The 14,889-nt window shown below is 40.2% G+C and overlaps 2 protein-coding genes across 6 annotated transcripts in view; one reads left to right on the top strand and one right to left on the bottom strand.

Annotated features, from left to right (window-relative positions):
- rcor3 (REST corepressor 3) overlaps positions 1-3,487 on the bottom strand; it is a 78,835-nt gene extending 75,348 nt beyond the window's left edge. The window contains exons 1-2 of one of the 5 annotated variants that reach the window (XM_063055720.1): positions 3,158-3,487; positions 3,017-3,073 (exon numbers count right to left, since the gene is read on the bottom strand). In XM_063055720.1, coding sequence (XP_062911790.1) covers positions 3,017-3,073; positions 3,158-3,365 — 265 coding nt within the window. In that variant the 5' untranslated portion in view covers positions 3,366-3,487. Of the gene's footprint in view, positions 1-3,016; positions 3,076-3,157 lie in introns of all 5 variants that reach the window. The other 4 variants (XM_063055719.1, XM_063055721.1, XM_063055722.1 and 1 more) reach the window with 4 other exon arrangements.
- A 6,022-nt stretch (positions 3,488-9,509) lies between these two features.
- kcnh1a (potassium voltage-gated channel, subfamily H (eag-related), member 1a) overlaps positions 9,510-14,889 on the top strand; it is a 346,721-nt gene continuing 341,341 nt past the window's right edge. Inside the window, exon 1 of the mRNA XM_063055717.1 lies at positions 9,510-9,619. The gene's annotated coding sequence lies outside the window, so the exon portion shown is untranslated. The remainder of the gene's footprint in view (positions 9,620-14,889) is intronic.

The following is a 14,889-nucleotide window of genomic DNA, read 5'->3' as shown; positions in this document are numbered from 1 at the left end:
CGTAAAACTCAATTCCCCAACTAATGAAGGCCAACGCACTATAGACCTTCTCAACCACCCCATCACCTTGCACTGAAACCTTGAGGGATTTATGGATGTGGACTGCAAAATATCGTTCATCGACACTGTTAAGAATCAACACATTAACCTTGTCTTCTGCCTTTAAATTCAACCTTGCAAAGTCAATTACTTCCCTCTTTTCCGGATTGAACCTCATCTACCACTTCTCAGCCCAGCTCTGCTTCCTATCAATTACCTACAACATTCTACACTATCCACACCACCACCATCCTTCAAGTCATTTGCAAACTTACATTCCTCATCCAAGTCACGTATAAAAATCACCAAGAGTAAGGGTCTCAGAACAGGTCTCTGCTGAACACCACCGGTCACTGTCTCCAGGCAGAATATGCACCATCCACTACCACTCTCTGCCTTCCGTGGGCAAGCCAATTCAGAATCCACACAGCCAAGTTTCCCTGGATCCCATGTCTCCTGACTTTTCTGAATAAGTCTACCATGAAGAACCTTGTCAAATGACTTACAAAAATCCATATACAGCACATCCATTGCTTTGCCTTCAATTTGTTTTGTTATTTCTTCAAAGCATTTAGTCAGGCTCGTGAGGCTCATCACGAAGACATGTTGACCATCCTGAATTAGCCTATACTTCTCCAATACTCATAAATTCTGTCTCTAAGAATCCTCTCCAATAGTTTGCCTACCACTGACACAAGTCTCACTTATAAATAAATCTCAGGATTTTCTCTCCAGTTCTGCTCCTTTCTACTTACAGAAACTTCTCTTCTCTAATGAAATTCACCTTGTTTACCAACTTGAAAATACCAAGATCTCATCTTAGTTTCAGATGCTAGACATTCCACCTTTACAATAACAATTGCTCATCTTCTCTGCAATGAAATGAAGACAAAAAAATCAGACACTACTATCCATAAATAAAAGTACATTTTAATATAGTCAAAGAAATCAGAAAGCATCTATCAAGATCATAAATGGCAACAGCTTTGATTTATGATTTCTAAGACCAAAACATTGTTTTTAGAGCTCACAAAAATTAAGTATCTGTTATAACCACATATTCACATACTGTACTTCAAATTAACAATAGCTTCCTTACAAATATTAGGCCCAAGTTTCACAGCATCTATGAACAGATAAATAGTTAACATTTCAAGTCTAAAAAAAATTCTCAATTTTGTGGGAACCTGCATTTCTTGAAAGTGAAAAAAAAACCGCAGATGCTGGAAATCAAAATAAAAACAGTAAATGCTGAATTTTTTTTCATCAAGTTAATGAGGCCTGATTTTCAGATGCTGCTTAAAATGAGCAAACTGGTGATGAATGTTATGCTTCCATAGGGAACTCATCCTACTGCCAATTCAATTTCAACCTAGTTAGCACGTGACATCTGTCTTGATTAATAGGGAAGAATATTGAGGATTAATCCCAGGAAAGTTGAGGATGAGCTACAAAGTCAAGAGAATTCCTGCTCCTCAGTATGTCCAAAGAACATGAAGACTGATTACTGAAGAATCCAGAGCTGAGCAAGCTCATTCATTCTTGACCAGTTCCAACAAAGGGCCTAAAACACACTACTTAGAAACTTCTTCAGACATGCCTGAAAAAGCAGTAATATCAATTTTGGATCGACCATCCTTGGTTTAAAGGAAATATGACATCTTTATATTTGATTTACCTAAAGCACACATTATCCAGCACTTTAAGAAACAGCACATTCAGGTGACAACATTTCAAAGTGCAACCAGGCCAACTGAGAAACAGCACCAAGAGGGTACTACTTTGGCATTTTACATTAACTGGTACATGTCAAGCACAACACACCCTAGATAGTAAGAATTCTACAATACTTCACCATTAAAATAATTGCAAATAGCTACCACCATCATGAATGGTTTGCATTTTTAGATAATTTCAATGTAATTTGTATGATTTTATTCTAAACCAGGCAGTACATTTATACACTATCAGTGCCTTGAGAAATGGCAATGGCAATACAACTCTGACAAACATTAGATGCTATTATTTTCAGCTCTTAGATCAAACAAGCTTAATCAATACTAATACAAACTCACAATGCAAATTCATACAGCACTAAATATTATACATGCAGTATTGATACGTTCTCATATAATATGTAACCACATATTTTGAAATTTTAAAATTCATTTAGAAGTCTCAATGTTTTGTCTTATCCTCAATGATTAAAATGGTTTACCTGGTTAATATCATCACATTGGTGCCTACAAAACCTTACGGAGTGCAACCACATTTCCTACTTTACAATGACTACACTTCAGAAATATTTCATTGGCTGTGAAGCTCCTTGGCACGTTCTGAAAGTGATATAAATGGTCGCACACTCAGTGCAAGTCTTTTTGTTTGCATTGTCTCTTAACCCATCACCAGATCACAAGCGTACAGTTCTATCTACTCCGGATTGCTGGCAATCGTCTCGGGGGAGGGGGAGAGCAGAAGGGAGAGTCGCAGCGCGCAATGCAATTCACAGCAATTCCTAACTGTAATTTGCGGTGAAGTAGCTGGCGACGGAATGAAGAGAGGATCAGCCTCACAGACCAGCGGCACCCAGTCAGGAGTGACACGCGCATCCCCGGCAGCTCGAGCCGGAGCGGAGCCGAGCCGAGCCTCACTCTCAGGCCGCCTCACTGCGCATGTCCCAGCTCGCTCGCCTATTTAAAGAGCTTGTTTCGTACCCCAAAGGCGCTCGCTGCCCCGCGACTCGAACCCCCGCAGCCCGGCCGCTCTCCGAGAGTTAACCAGCCGGCCTGAGAGTGTATAAACTCGATGCCAAGCAACTCCCTTTAACCCCGCCCCCCCAGCCCGGGGTGGAAAAGGCACTTGCAGCTGAGTCGAGGCTAATCTAGTCACCCTCAACCTCACTTCCAGAACAATCGGGGCTCACATCAGTTACCCCGCAACGTTAATATCGTTATTATTGATGAAAACGATTCTTTACCAGGGTTAAATTCTGGAATGGATGCCTGATAGTCAGAGCCCACTCGCATTCCGACATCTGCAACAATAACCAAAGAAAAAGATAATAAATCACCCGTAAGTATGATCTAAAATAAAACTTGACTAGCGTCGAGTTACCGACATCGAATAAATCGGGCTTTAAAGACTCCAAGGTTTACAAAAGAAGTTTGATATTTTTTCGCATAGCGTTCGAGGCTACCACCGTGCTCGTCGTCACTGCCACTCTCCTCAGAATAATGTCCATTGGAAGAAGCGCCAGCGGGGCTCTTGGTGCCGTTCGATCGTCCTTTGCCCAAGTACTCCGAGCCTTTCTCCATCATTCCAGGCATCTTAGGATGAAAGGATGCAAGGAGGAAAGCGGCGAAAGTTATTGGAGGCTCTGCTCGGCGCTGCTTCCAGCTCACAACAACTAGGAGCAGGCAAGGCAGGCAGCCTCAGCACAGAGAGAGACAGCCGCTATCACTCCGCTGCCCCATACCAACACCAGCCTACCAACGCCCCTCCCATAATCTTACATTGTCCTAGGGATACAGTTGGGTCTCTATACCTCTGTAGGAAATCACCCCCTAAGTATTGTGTGGGCGAAGCAGCGTCTTTTTCCTTTCCCAGACTTATGCCTCGGACTCTTTTTATTCTTTGTTCCTCCCCTGCGGAAGCAGAGCTGTCACAGCGCCCATCAACGGTGAGACGGCTTTAAAAAAAAAGCACAAAAGATCAAAACTGAGTTTTTTTACACTTGAAAAGAGCGTATACTCTTGTTTACCAAACAATGTCAGTGATATGTGCGCGTGATTGCTATATCAGCTTGGCTGAACGTACAGCTGCCCATTCTCATATATTGCAACTAAGACACAGGGTTGGAGCATATATTGTTCAGTATGCGAATTCCGTAAAGCTGGTGGTAAATCAGATCGAAATAAATTAAAGGTTTAAAAGTTCGACTGAAAGGCATAGAGAAAAAACGGAATAATGACTGCATTAAGATTCAGGGAATCCAACTAATTTGAATGCGTTGGGTTGTTTGCGATCAATTGGGATATTGCAAAAATCAATAAAAACAAAACATCTCTGAAGGAATTTTTTCCTCTCACTTCTAAATCATTGTTGACAGTGATCATCTAGAAGTCATGCATAGACACCCTTTTTGTCGACATTACGTAAATTGTACAAACCTAACTTCTGATTTAGAAACAAAGGTCGATTTTACTGGATACTACAGTTTACTATTGTCCGAATCCAAGAGTATGCCCGTGGGAGTAACATGTAGCGGTTGGGTGAAACAAAACTTTATCAAATTGTTTTTCATATCAATTTGAGAAACTAAGTGGTAAAAATAGATTATGACTGACAGTTTTACATTCAAACACCAGTTAAAATAAAGCAAAGTGATCAAATTGCTTCAGCTGAGTTCAGGTCTTTTATAGTATAGAATAATGCGATGTATGGTATGGAAATATAAATGTAAGCTAGCCAGTAATACAAAAGAGGATACCAAAAGTTTTACCAGGCGTATGAAGAATAAAAGAGAAACAAGAATGGACATTGGACCACTGGAAAATGACGCTGGAGAGTTAGCAGACAAACAGATTAAGCATTTTGCGACAGTCTACACTGTGGAAGACACCAGCAGCATGCCAGAAATTTGATAGTGTCAGGGGGCAAAAGTAAATGTAGTTGCTCAAGAGAAGGTGCTTGGGAAACTGAAAGGTTTGAAGGTAGATAAGACACCTGGACCAGATAGACTACACCCCAGAATTCTGAAAGAGGTAGCTGAAGAGACCATGGAGGCATTAGTCATGATATTTCATGGATCACCAGATTCTGGAATGGTTCCTGAGTACTGGAAAACTGCAAATGTCACTCCATTCTTTAAGAGAGGGAAGCAAAGTACAGGAAACAATAGGCCAGTTAGCCGGACTTTAATGGTTGAAAAGATGTTAATGTCCAGTATTGAGGATGAGCATTTGTGGTACTTTGAGGCACACGATAAAACGGGCCAAAGTCAGCATGGTTTTGTTAAGCAGAAATCTTCCCCGACAAATCTGTTGGTGTCCTTTGAGGAAATAACTGACGGGATAGACAAAAGAGAGTCAGTAGGTTTTATTTACTTGGAATTTCAGAGGTCTTTGACAAGGTGCCACACATGAGGCTGCTAAACAAGATAAAGCTTGTTGTATTACATGAAGGATACTAACATGGATAGAAGATTGGGTAACTGCAGAGATAAAGAATGGGAACAAAGGGGGCCTTGTCTGTTGGCTGCCAGTGACAAATGATGTTCCGCAAGGGTTGATGTTGGGTCTGCTACTTTTATGTTAATATTTTGTGTTTAATGTTAATCTTCTATGTTATGTTATACTTTAATGATCTGGAGGATGAAATTGATTGCTTTGTGCCAAGTTTGCAGATAAGACAAAGATTGGGAGAGGGGCGGATAGTGTAAGGAAGCAGGAGAATGAGCAAAGAAGTGGCCGCTGTAATACAGAGAGGGGAAGTGCATGGTCGTGCACTTTGGTAGAAGGAAGAAAGACAGACAATTTTCTAAACAAGGAGCAAATTCAGAAATTGGAGGTGCAAAGAGACTCGGGAGTCTAGTTCAGGATTCGCTAAAGGTTAACTTTCAGTTTGAGTTGGTTAGCGTTTATTTTGAGAGAACTAGAATATTATACCAAGGATGTAATACTGAGGTTTTATAAGGCATTGGTCAGACCACATTTAAAGTATTGTGAGCAGTTTTGAGCCCCATATCTAAGAAAGGATGTGTGGACATGGAGAAGGTCCAGAGGAGGTTTACAAGAATGATTCCAGGAATGAGAGAGTTAACATATGAGCAGTGTTTGATGGTTCTGTGCCTAGAAGAATGAGGAGAGATCCCATTGAAACCTACTTAATACAGAAAGGCCTAGATAGAGTGGCCATGGAGAGTCTAGGACCAGAGGGCAGAGCCTCAAAATAGGACATTCCTGTAGAACAAAGATGAAGAGGAATTTCTTTAGCTGGAGGGGATGAATCTGTGGAATTCATTGCCACAGACAGCTGTGGAGGCCAAGTTATTGGGTATATTTAAAGTGTGGTTGACAGTTCTTGATTAGTAGGGATGCCAATAATTATGGGAGAAAGCAGAATGAGATTGAAAGGGAAAATAAATCAGACATGATCAAATGGCAGAGCAGCCTCAATGGGCCAAATGTCCTAATTCTGCTCTTATGTCTTATGGTCTTTTGATTTAAAATGGATTATATTTTCCTCCCAACAACTTGGTTACTTTAGTAGCATTTGTGCTTCTCTGAATGTGTATGTCAATGTTTTGATAAGAATACTCCTTCTGCTTTTGTGTTCCAATGCATCATGAAAAGAGAATAGATCCACCCAGATTTGTTCCAACACAATTACACTTTTTGCTTCAATTTTAGTACAATTACAATTGCAGTACGTTTATTATTAACAGAAACAGATAATATAATGTTAGGGAAGAGTAGAATCATGCCTTGTCCAATGGCAAGCTAAGCTTCGTACACAAGGTTACAAAATACCCCAAAACTAAGATACTTACCATCACTGCATGAAAATAAAGAACGGAAGGAGGAACATAAGTACATAAAGACGGAAGGATAGGAACAGAATTGGCCCTTTGAGCCATATCTGCCAATCAACAACATCAAGGCTGACGTAGTACTGTGCCTCAAGGCCTCTTTCCATCCTGAATCCCATTACCCTTGATTTATCTGTCTAATTTTTCTTAGTCTTGAATATACTTAATGCCTCAGCTTACACAGCTGACTAGGGAAGGGAATTTTAAAGGCTTACAACCTTGTGAGAAAATTTCTTCCTCATCGTGGACTAAGTGGGTGTCCTTTATCCAGAGACAGTGTTCCCTCATTTTAGATTAATCTAACACAGGAAACATCCTCTCAGCATAGACCTTAGCAAATCCTTTTGGGAACATGCTTCAATAAATCATCTTTCAAATTACACATTTCTTCTATTCAGTTAATAGAGACAGAGAGAGAAAGTGGTTGTGTATTTGGCAAGAGGGAGAGGATAGAGGTTGGAAGAGGGCAAGGAAAGGGAGAAGAGTTAACAGAGGGGAAGGGGAGACAGAAAGAGAGCAAAAGATCCACAGGGGGTGGTGAGATACAGCAAAGACTTTATTCCAAGAACAGAGGATGAATCAGTCATTTGAACATCTCCTACATTTGAATGTTGTGTTTCTGGTCTTCAGATCAAGGTGGCAAAAGGTTTGGAATTATTCCCTGGCATACTTATTGTTAGTAATTGCTTTCACTCTGCTCTGCAGCTCATATTCTGTTCCAATCTTGTGATGATTCAAACCTTTTCATTATCCTGCAACTGATCCAAGTTCATGTCAGTCTGATCTAGCTACCCACATCCGAAGCAAGGAAATGTAACCTCGAACTGGTCTCAATCTTAACTACCTGGGATTGGTACAACTGTCTCCTTAAAGTACTGTCTCCCATCCAAGGGAAACTATTCTCAGTGTGTAAGTGTGTATTAGCAGAGAGGACAATCAAGCTATCTGGTAAATGCAAAGAAGAATGTTGTAGGACTGGAAGAAGTTACAGTGATAGGGCAGACAATGTGAATTTGTTCAAAATCATTACAACATCATTAGAAATTATATAGGCATGAAACAAAAACAATAATATTTTATCATATAAGCATAAGCAAATAAGAAAAATAAACAAGAATAAGCTATTCAGCCCCAAATGCTAAATGTGTCATTCAATAAAATCATGTCTGACTTTTTATTCTTAGTGCCACTTTCCCTTGACTCCCTTAAGATATGAAAATCTTTAAATCTCTGTCTTGAATATACTTAGTAACTGACCCTAACAGACAACTTGAGAAGTTCCTAAAATTGACCAACCTACGTATAGAGAGATACTTCCTCCTCTTTGTCAGAATGGCTGATCCTTTACTTTGAGATGGTAATCCCCATTTCCATAGAGTCATTCAGTATGGAAGTGAGCCGTTCAGCCCAAATGCCAACTGCGTTACCCAGCGATCTAGTTCCATCTGCTCACATTGACCAGTAGCTCTCTAAATATTCCCATCCGTAGAGTTGTCTAAATGGATTTTAAATGTTACTAACGTTCTGCCTCAAACACTATTTCTTGCAACTCGCTTCAAACATGCATCATCTTTTGCTTGAAGAAGCTACCCTAATGTCCCTTTTAAATCTCTCAACTCTGATCTGAAAACTATATTTCTTGTTTTTTGCTCCCCCATCCTAGGAAAAAGTCTATGTGCATTCATTCTGTCTATGCCCCTCAAGATCTTATATAACTCAATCAGGTCATCAATCAATTTCCTACGTACCGCAGAGAATTGTGTAGGCTATGCAATCTCTACTTGTAACTCATGCTCCCAAGTCTGGGCAACATCCTGGTAAATCTTTCTGCACTTTTCTCCATGCTTTCTAGTTTGATAATATCTTTCCTATAACATGGTGACCAAAACAAACCAGTAAACCACAGGTTTATTGTGGTGGTGGGTTATGAGGAACAGTACCTACAAACATCTGGAATAAAAGGGTCTGATTCAAGACAGTCAGCGTGGCGTTGTGGATGAAAAGTATTGTTTGAAATATCTCTTGCAGTTCTTCAAGGAGGCAAACAAGATGATAGATGAGAGTAGGACAATGAACATTGTCAATGACAGGCTAGTCTGTAAAGTTTGATTGCATAGGATCCAGAGGATGAGAGCGGATTGGATGCATAAGTAGCTCAGCAGAAGGAAGCAGTGGGTGATGGTCAAGGGTTGCTTCATGGACTGGAGGCCTGTGTTTAGTAATATGCCACAGGGGTTGGGGCTGGGACTTTGTTGTTTAGAAATTTATACTTAGTGGTCACTTTATTAAGTAGCTTCTATACCTAATAAAGTGGCCACTGAGTGTATTCTTGATCTATGTCTACAGTAGCCCATCCACTTAAAGGTTCAACATTTTGTGCATTCAGAAATGCTCTTCTGCACACCACAGTTGTAACTGTCACCTTCTTGTCAGCTTGAACCAGTCAGGCTATTCCTCTCTGACCTCTCTCACCTCTCTCATTAACAAGACACTTTCACCCATTGAACTGCTGCTTGCTGTATGTTTTTTGTTTTGCGCACCATTCTCTGTAAACTCTAGAATAGAGATTGTGGTGTGTGAAAATCTTGGGAGATCAGCAGGTTCTGAGATACTTTAACCACTCTGTCTGGCACCAACAATTATTCCACAATCATAGTCACTTAGATCACATTTCTTCCCCCTCCTGATGTTTGGTCTAAACAACAACTGAATTTCTTGACCATGTCTGCATGCTTTAATCCACTGAGTTGCTGCCACACGATTGGCTGATTAGATATTTGGATTAACGAGCAGGTGTACAGGTGCACCTAATATAATGGCCACTGATTGTATATAAAGGACTCGGATGCATACAAGGCATACTTAGTAACTTTGCAGATGATATTAAAGCAGGTTGGTGTACTAAATAATTTAGGAGGTTATGAAAAATTATTGGAGGATGTTGATCAGCTACGTATGTGGACTAAGAACTGACAAATGCCTTCAATCCAGGTAAATGTGAGGTATTGAATTTGGGAGAATAAACTTGGGTAGGAATTATGCAGTGAATGGTATGGCCCCAAGGAGTGTTATGGAACAGAAGGACCTAGGAGTACAAGTGCATAGTTTGCTGAAAGCAGTGTCACAGATAAGATAGTGAAGAAGGCATTTGGCTCTTTGCCCTTTTACTCTTAATATACCTGTAGAATCTCTTGTTATTTTGCCTCACCTTGATTGCCATATCCTTCTCAAACCTTCTTCTGCTTTCCTGACTTCTCTGTTAAGTACAGTCCTACAATTCTTCTAGTCATTAAGATGTTCACTAGTTCCCAAATGTTTACGTACAGTGTGTTTCCTTCTTGTCCTTAATTAGAGCCTCAATATCTCTAGTCAATTAGGGACAGGCAGAGATTTAAGTATTCTTGTATCCAAACTCAAGTGGTAGTCGTGGTCACCCACATGGGTCCAAGCTATGCCTGCTTTTTCTTCAGCTTCATGGAATAATCCATGTTCCAAGCCTTCCCTGGTAATGCTCCCAACTCTTTCTCCATGACACTGATGACAACATCATGCTGCTTCAAGCACCTATGCTGAGCTTGTCAATTTCATCAATTTTGCTTCCAAATTCCACCCTGCCCTAAAATTCACTTGGTTTACTTCTGACACCTCTCTCTCCTTTGCGATTTCTCTGTCTCCAACTCTGTAGACAAACTGTCTACTGACATCTTTTATAAACCTGTCGATTCTCACGGCTATCTTGACCATAGATAGCCATCCTGTCTCCTGTGAAAATGCTATTCTCTTTTTATAGTCCCTTCATCTCTGCTGCATTGTTCCCAGGATGAGGTTTTCCTTTCCAGGACATCAGTAATGTCCTCCTTCGTCAAAGCACAGGGTTTTCCTCCTCCTACCATTGATGCTGCCCTTATCCACATCTCCTCCAGTTCCTGGACATCCTGGTTCACCCTATCTTCACACTAGGGAGTTCCTCTTGTCCTCACCCCATGAGCCGCTGCATCCAGCACATCATTCTCCGCAACTTCTGCCATCTTCGTGGGATCCCACCACCAAACACATTTTTCCTTGAGTTGAGTTTGATTACAGAACAAGTAATTGGCTCATGTATACTGAGCTATTGCAACAGTGCATTGAAGCAAATTAAAAAGCCAGTGAAAAGTGAGTGTCAATTTTGCTAGGTGCATTGGTTTTAAAGGCATGCAGCTTACGTCAAAGTTTAACTGCTACAACGAAACCACCAGACATTAGCTTTGCTACTCTTGTAAAGTATTACGTAGAACCAAAGCCATTATTGATTGCAGAACACTTTACGTTTCATAAGCGGAATCAGAAAGAAGGGGAGTTAAATTCAGCGTATGTGGCTGAATTGATGAGATTGTCTGAGCATTCATTGTCAGTTCGGTAATGGGCTTAATGATACATTGAGGGATTGTTTAGCTTTGTGGAATCTCGCAAGAAAGCATTCAAAAATGGCTCCTAACTGAAGCATATCTTGTATTCAAATGAGCAGTGGAAATCGCTGACTCAATGGAAACCACAGCCAGGGCTGCGCTTGAGTTGCAATCAGGAACAAAAGTGAGCTTGAACAGACTTGCATCGCCTAAACAGAAACAGGCCCGGCCAAACCAATTGTGCAACTCATATCAAAGTTGCTGGTGAACGCAGCAGGCCAGGCAGCATCTCTTGGAAGAGGTACAGACGACGTTTCCGGCTGAGACCCTTCGTCAGGACTAACTGAAGGAAGAGCTAGTAAGAGATTTGAAAGTGGGAGGGGGAGAGGGAGATCCGAAATGATAGGAGAAGACAGGAGAGGGAGGGATGGAGCCAAGAGCTGGACAGGTGATTGGCAAAGGGGATATGAGAGGATCATGGAACAGGAGGCCCAGGGAGAAAGAAAAGGGGGAGGGGGGAAAATCCCAGAGGATGGGCAAGGGGAATAGTGAGGGGGACAGAGGGAAAAAAAGGAGAGAGAGAAAAAGAATGTGTGTATATAAATAAATAACAGATGGGGTATGAGGGGGAGGTGGGGCACTAGTGGAAGTTTGAGAAGTCAATGCTCATGCCATCAGGTTGGAGGCTACTCAGACAGAATATAAGGTGCTGTTCCTCCAACCTGGGTGTGGTTTCATCTTTACAGTAGAGGAGGCCGTGGATAGACATATCGGAGTGGGAATGGGACTTGGAATTAAAATGTGTGGCCACTGGGAGATCCTGCTTTCTCTGGCGGACAGAGCGTAGATGTTCAGCGAAACGATCTCCCAGTCTGCGTCGGGTCTCGCCAATATATAGAAGGCAATATATGCTTGAAATTCCAGCATCTGCAGATTTCCTCGTGTTTGCCAATTGTGCAACTGTTGTGGCCGAGGTTCACAGACACCAAACAAATGCAGAGTTAAAGGCAAAACTTACAGAAAATGCAACAAAGTAGGACACATACAAAGAGCATGACAGGCAGACACAAATAAATGGACTGCACCGAAAAGAGAAAAGGCTAAAGGGCTACGTTGCAGTTTCAAAAAGAGCATAAATCTGCATGTTATTGATGAAAAATCTGATAATAATGGGAGTGAAACAGGACCGGGCACTCTTGAGGTTTTCAATTTGGAAACAGGAGTCAAGCAATATGGCTTACCCCAAAAGTGAAAAGCAAATTAATTAAAATGGAATTAAACACTAGTTCAGCTGTTTCAGTCATTCCACAAGATGAGTTTGAATGACATTTCAAAGTCACCAAACTGAAGCTTGCAGATATCCATCTAAGAACTTGTGCTGGAGAAAAGATAACTCCTGTGAAAATTACATCTGCAACTGTGAAATACAACAACCAACAAGCCACATTGAGCTTGTTTGTGGTTAAAAACAAGAGGACCAGCATTGTGGAGATGTGATTAGCTGAGATAACTACAACTTGATTGAAGATCCATCAATAATTGCATACCACATTCCCAACAATGAAGTCAACTGGAAGAGAATTAAGAAAGGTACTGGATGATGCTACAATTGTCCCCGTGCCGAAAGATCAGATGGTAAAGGAAGCAATAGAAGGATTAGTAAGAGAATACTCCAGTGAACTAAATGCACCTTCCCAAGATCAAGATGTACAGACTTGAAGAAGAAAAAGGAAGAAGAAGAAAGGTGCTACCATTGTCAGAATCACTTCCTACAATCTCTGAGAGTCAACTCCTGCAATCACTATGAACCTGAAACTGTTTTACAGCCACAAGTATCATCTGTGAAGCAGAATGATCCCCCTTATCAGGGAATGACGTTATCTCACAAGAGTAAGAAATCCTCCACAGCAATTAAATCTTTAAGCCTGAATGGGACAATATAAAAATTTACTGTGCTTTGGATGTCTGTAAATAGTAGCTGTATTATATAATGTACTGTGTATATAAGTTGAGATGCATTCTACATTGAGTTGGAGTTTATAACTAGGCAGGGAGGAGTGTTGTGTATTTAATATTTCAATAACATTTGAGTAATCTTATATATATTTTGGTTGAGTAAGCATTCTTGTTCTTGTTCATTTAATAAATTATGGATTATATGTAAAAAAATATGTTGATTGCATACATCATCACGCTACCACGTGATATGTGCACCTTGCTTAAGAGTAAACTCGAACTACACCTGTATTTTCAGACTCCCATGATTCATCTGAATTAATTTAATGTTTTGAAGTTACAAAACATAACACCCTAGAATTATATCTCTGTTTCCAACAAAACACAATCAAACAGATAAAAAAAAGTTATCAGGAGTATAGCATTCCTCAGGGGTAGCTCCCTTTCTCCTCCTGTTAAGTCTTTTGCCATTATATAACATAACACACAAATTATACTAAGATAGATAGTCCAAATATAAAAATCAAAGATATAAACTATGGTAGTATAATACAATCCTTAGCAGTGAATAGCAGATTTACAAATTACATGATATAAAATCTTAACAACTATAAAATTATAGATAATATAAAGTTACCAATGTCAAGAAGGAAATGTGTAACATCAAAATAGTTAAGTAAGGAATAATGTTTGTCAACTCATCCTTTATAGGAGATTGTGTTTTTAGACCAATTGTTCATGATAGACACATCCCAAACCTCCCCCACCAAGATGAGGCAAGAAACATGCAAACCTGAATGCAACATAGTGATCAGGACTAGGAAAAGGAGAGGAGCAAGAATAACATGATCAGGATAGTCCTTGTTCATCACTCTTGCTGGGTTGAGGACAAACCAGCAGAATAGGTAAACAGGAGAGTACAAGGCAGAGGATAGAAAAGCAGGCGTACAAGGGATAACTTACAATAGAGCAGCTGAGGTATGAGAGTTAACAGAGTCTTAGTAGTGGAGCTGTTATACAAAAAGCAGAAATTGCCAAACTTCCATCCTTGCAGGCTTCAACATTTCAGCAAAAGGATCACTACCAAAACAATAATTCCAATGTCTAGGGGAATTGTTCAGTGGGAAATAGCAAAAAAAAATTCTACAAACTTAAAGTAGCATCAATCCATCCGAAAACTGTATTCGCTGCTGCAGAAATGAAATTTGCAACAGCTGGAAATGTCTTTGCTATTGTTTCAGCTTGGGTGTTAAGCCAGTCAGGGGCTTAGTCTAAAACTGAAAAAGAAACTTGTGAAAGGAAGTGCCTCACTCTTCTGATTGTGCCAGTTCAGTGACTCTCAGAATCTATAGAGAAATATTCTTTTAATTTGACTGAGTTTCTCCTAGCCATTCTTGACAAATATCATCCTAAAATATTCTTTGTTGCATCCAAAAATTGGACTTGCATTCTGTCTTGAGATTCTGTCATAGATTAAACCATAAAATTACTCCCAGTCATTTCCTCTGTAAACTAAAAAAAGTGGTGATACTCTGACAGCAGTTTGTCTGGACAACTTCTGTCATCAGAAATTTCTACCTTCTGAGTGAACCAAAGGATCTCCTCAGTGCTGTTATGAGAGTGAGCACTGTCATGGCTGTACAGGCTACTTTATTTATTTTAAATCATGAAAATTGTTTATGGCCAAGTCTTGTTTTTTTGCCCCTGTTGATGACAATATCATGCGACTGAATTCACAGCAATAATTGAAGGTTTGTCTTTGTACATAACTTTGTTTATTTGGGGAGTAATCTTATCTGTGTAAGCACAAAATTTAGCATCATCAATTGGTCTCCTACAGTAACATTTGTGAAAGACTTGTTTCCCTGTTTTCAGCTTGTAGTCAAAGTCTATCTGAAATATCAATGAATTCACAAA

This window comes from Mobula hypostoma, chromosome 8 (assembly GCF_963921235.1).
Source record: "Mobula hypostoma chromosome 8, sMobHyp1.1, whole genome shotgun sequence".
Taxonomy (NCBI): Eukaryota; Metazoa; Chordata; class Chondrichthyes; order Myliobatiformes; family Myliobatidae; genus Mobula; species Mobula hypostoma.
This window is presented reverse-complemented; position numbering and strand designations above follow the sequence as displayed.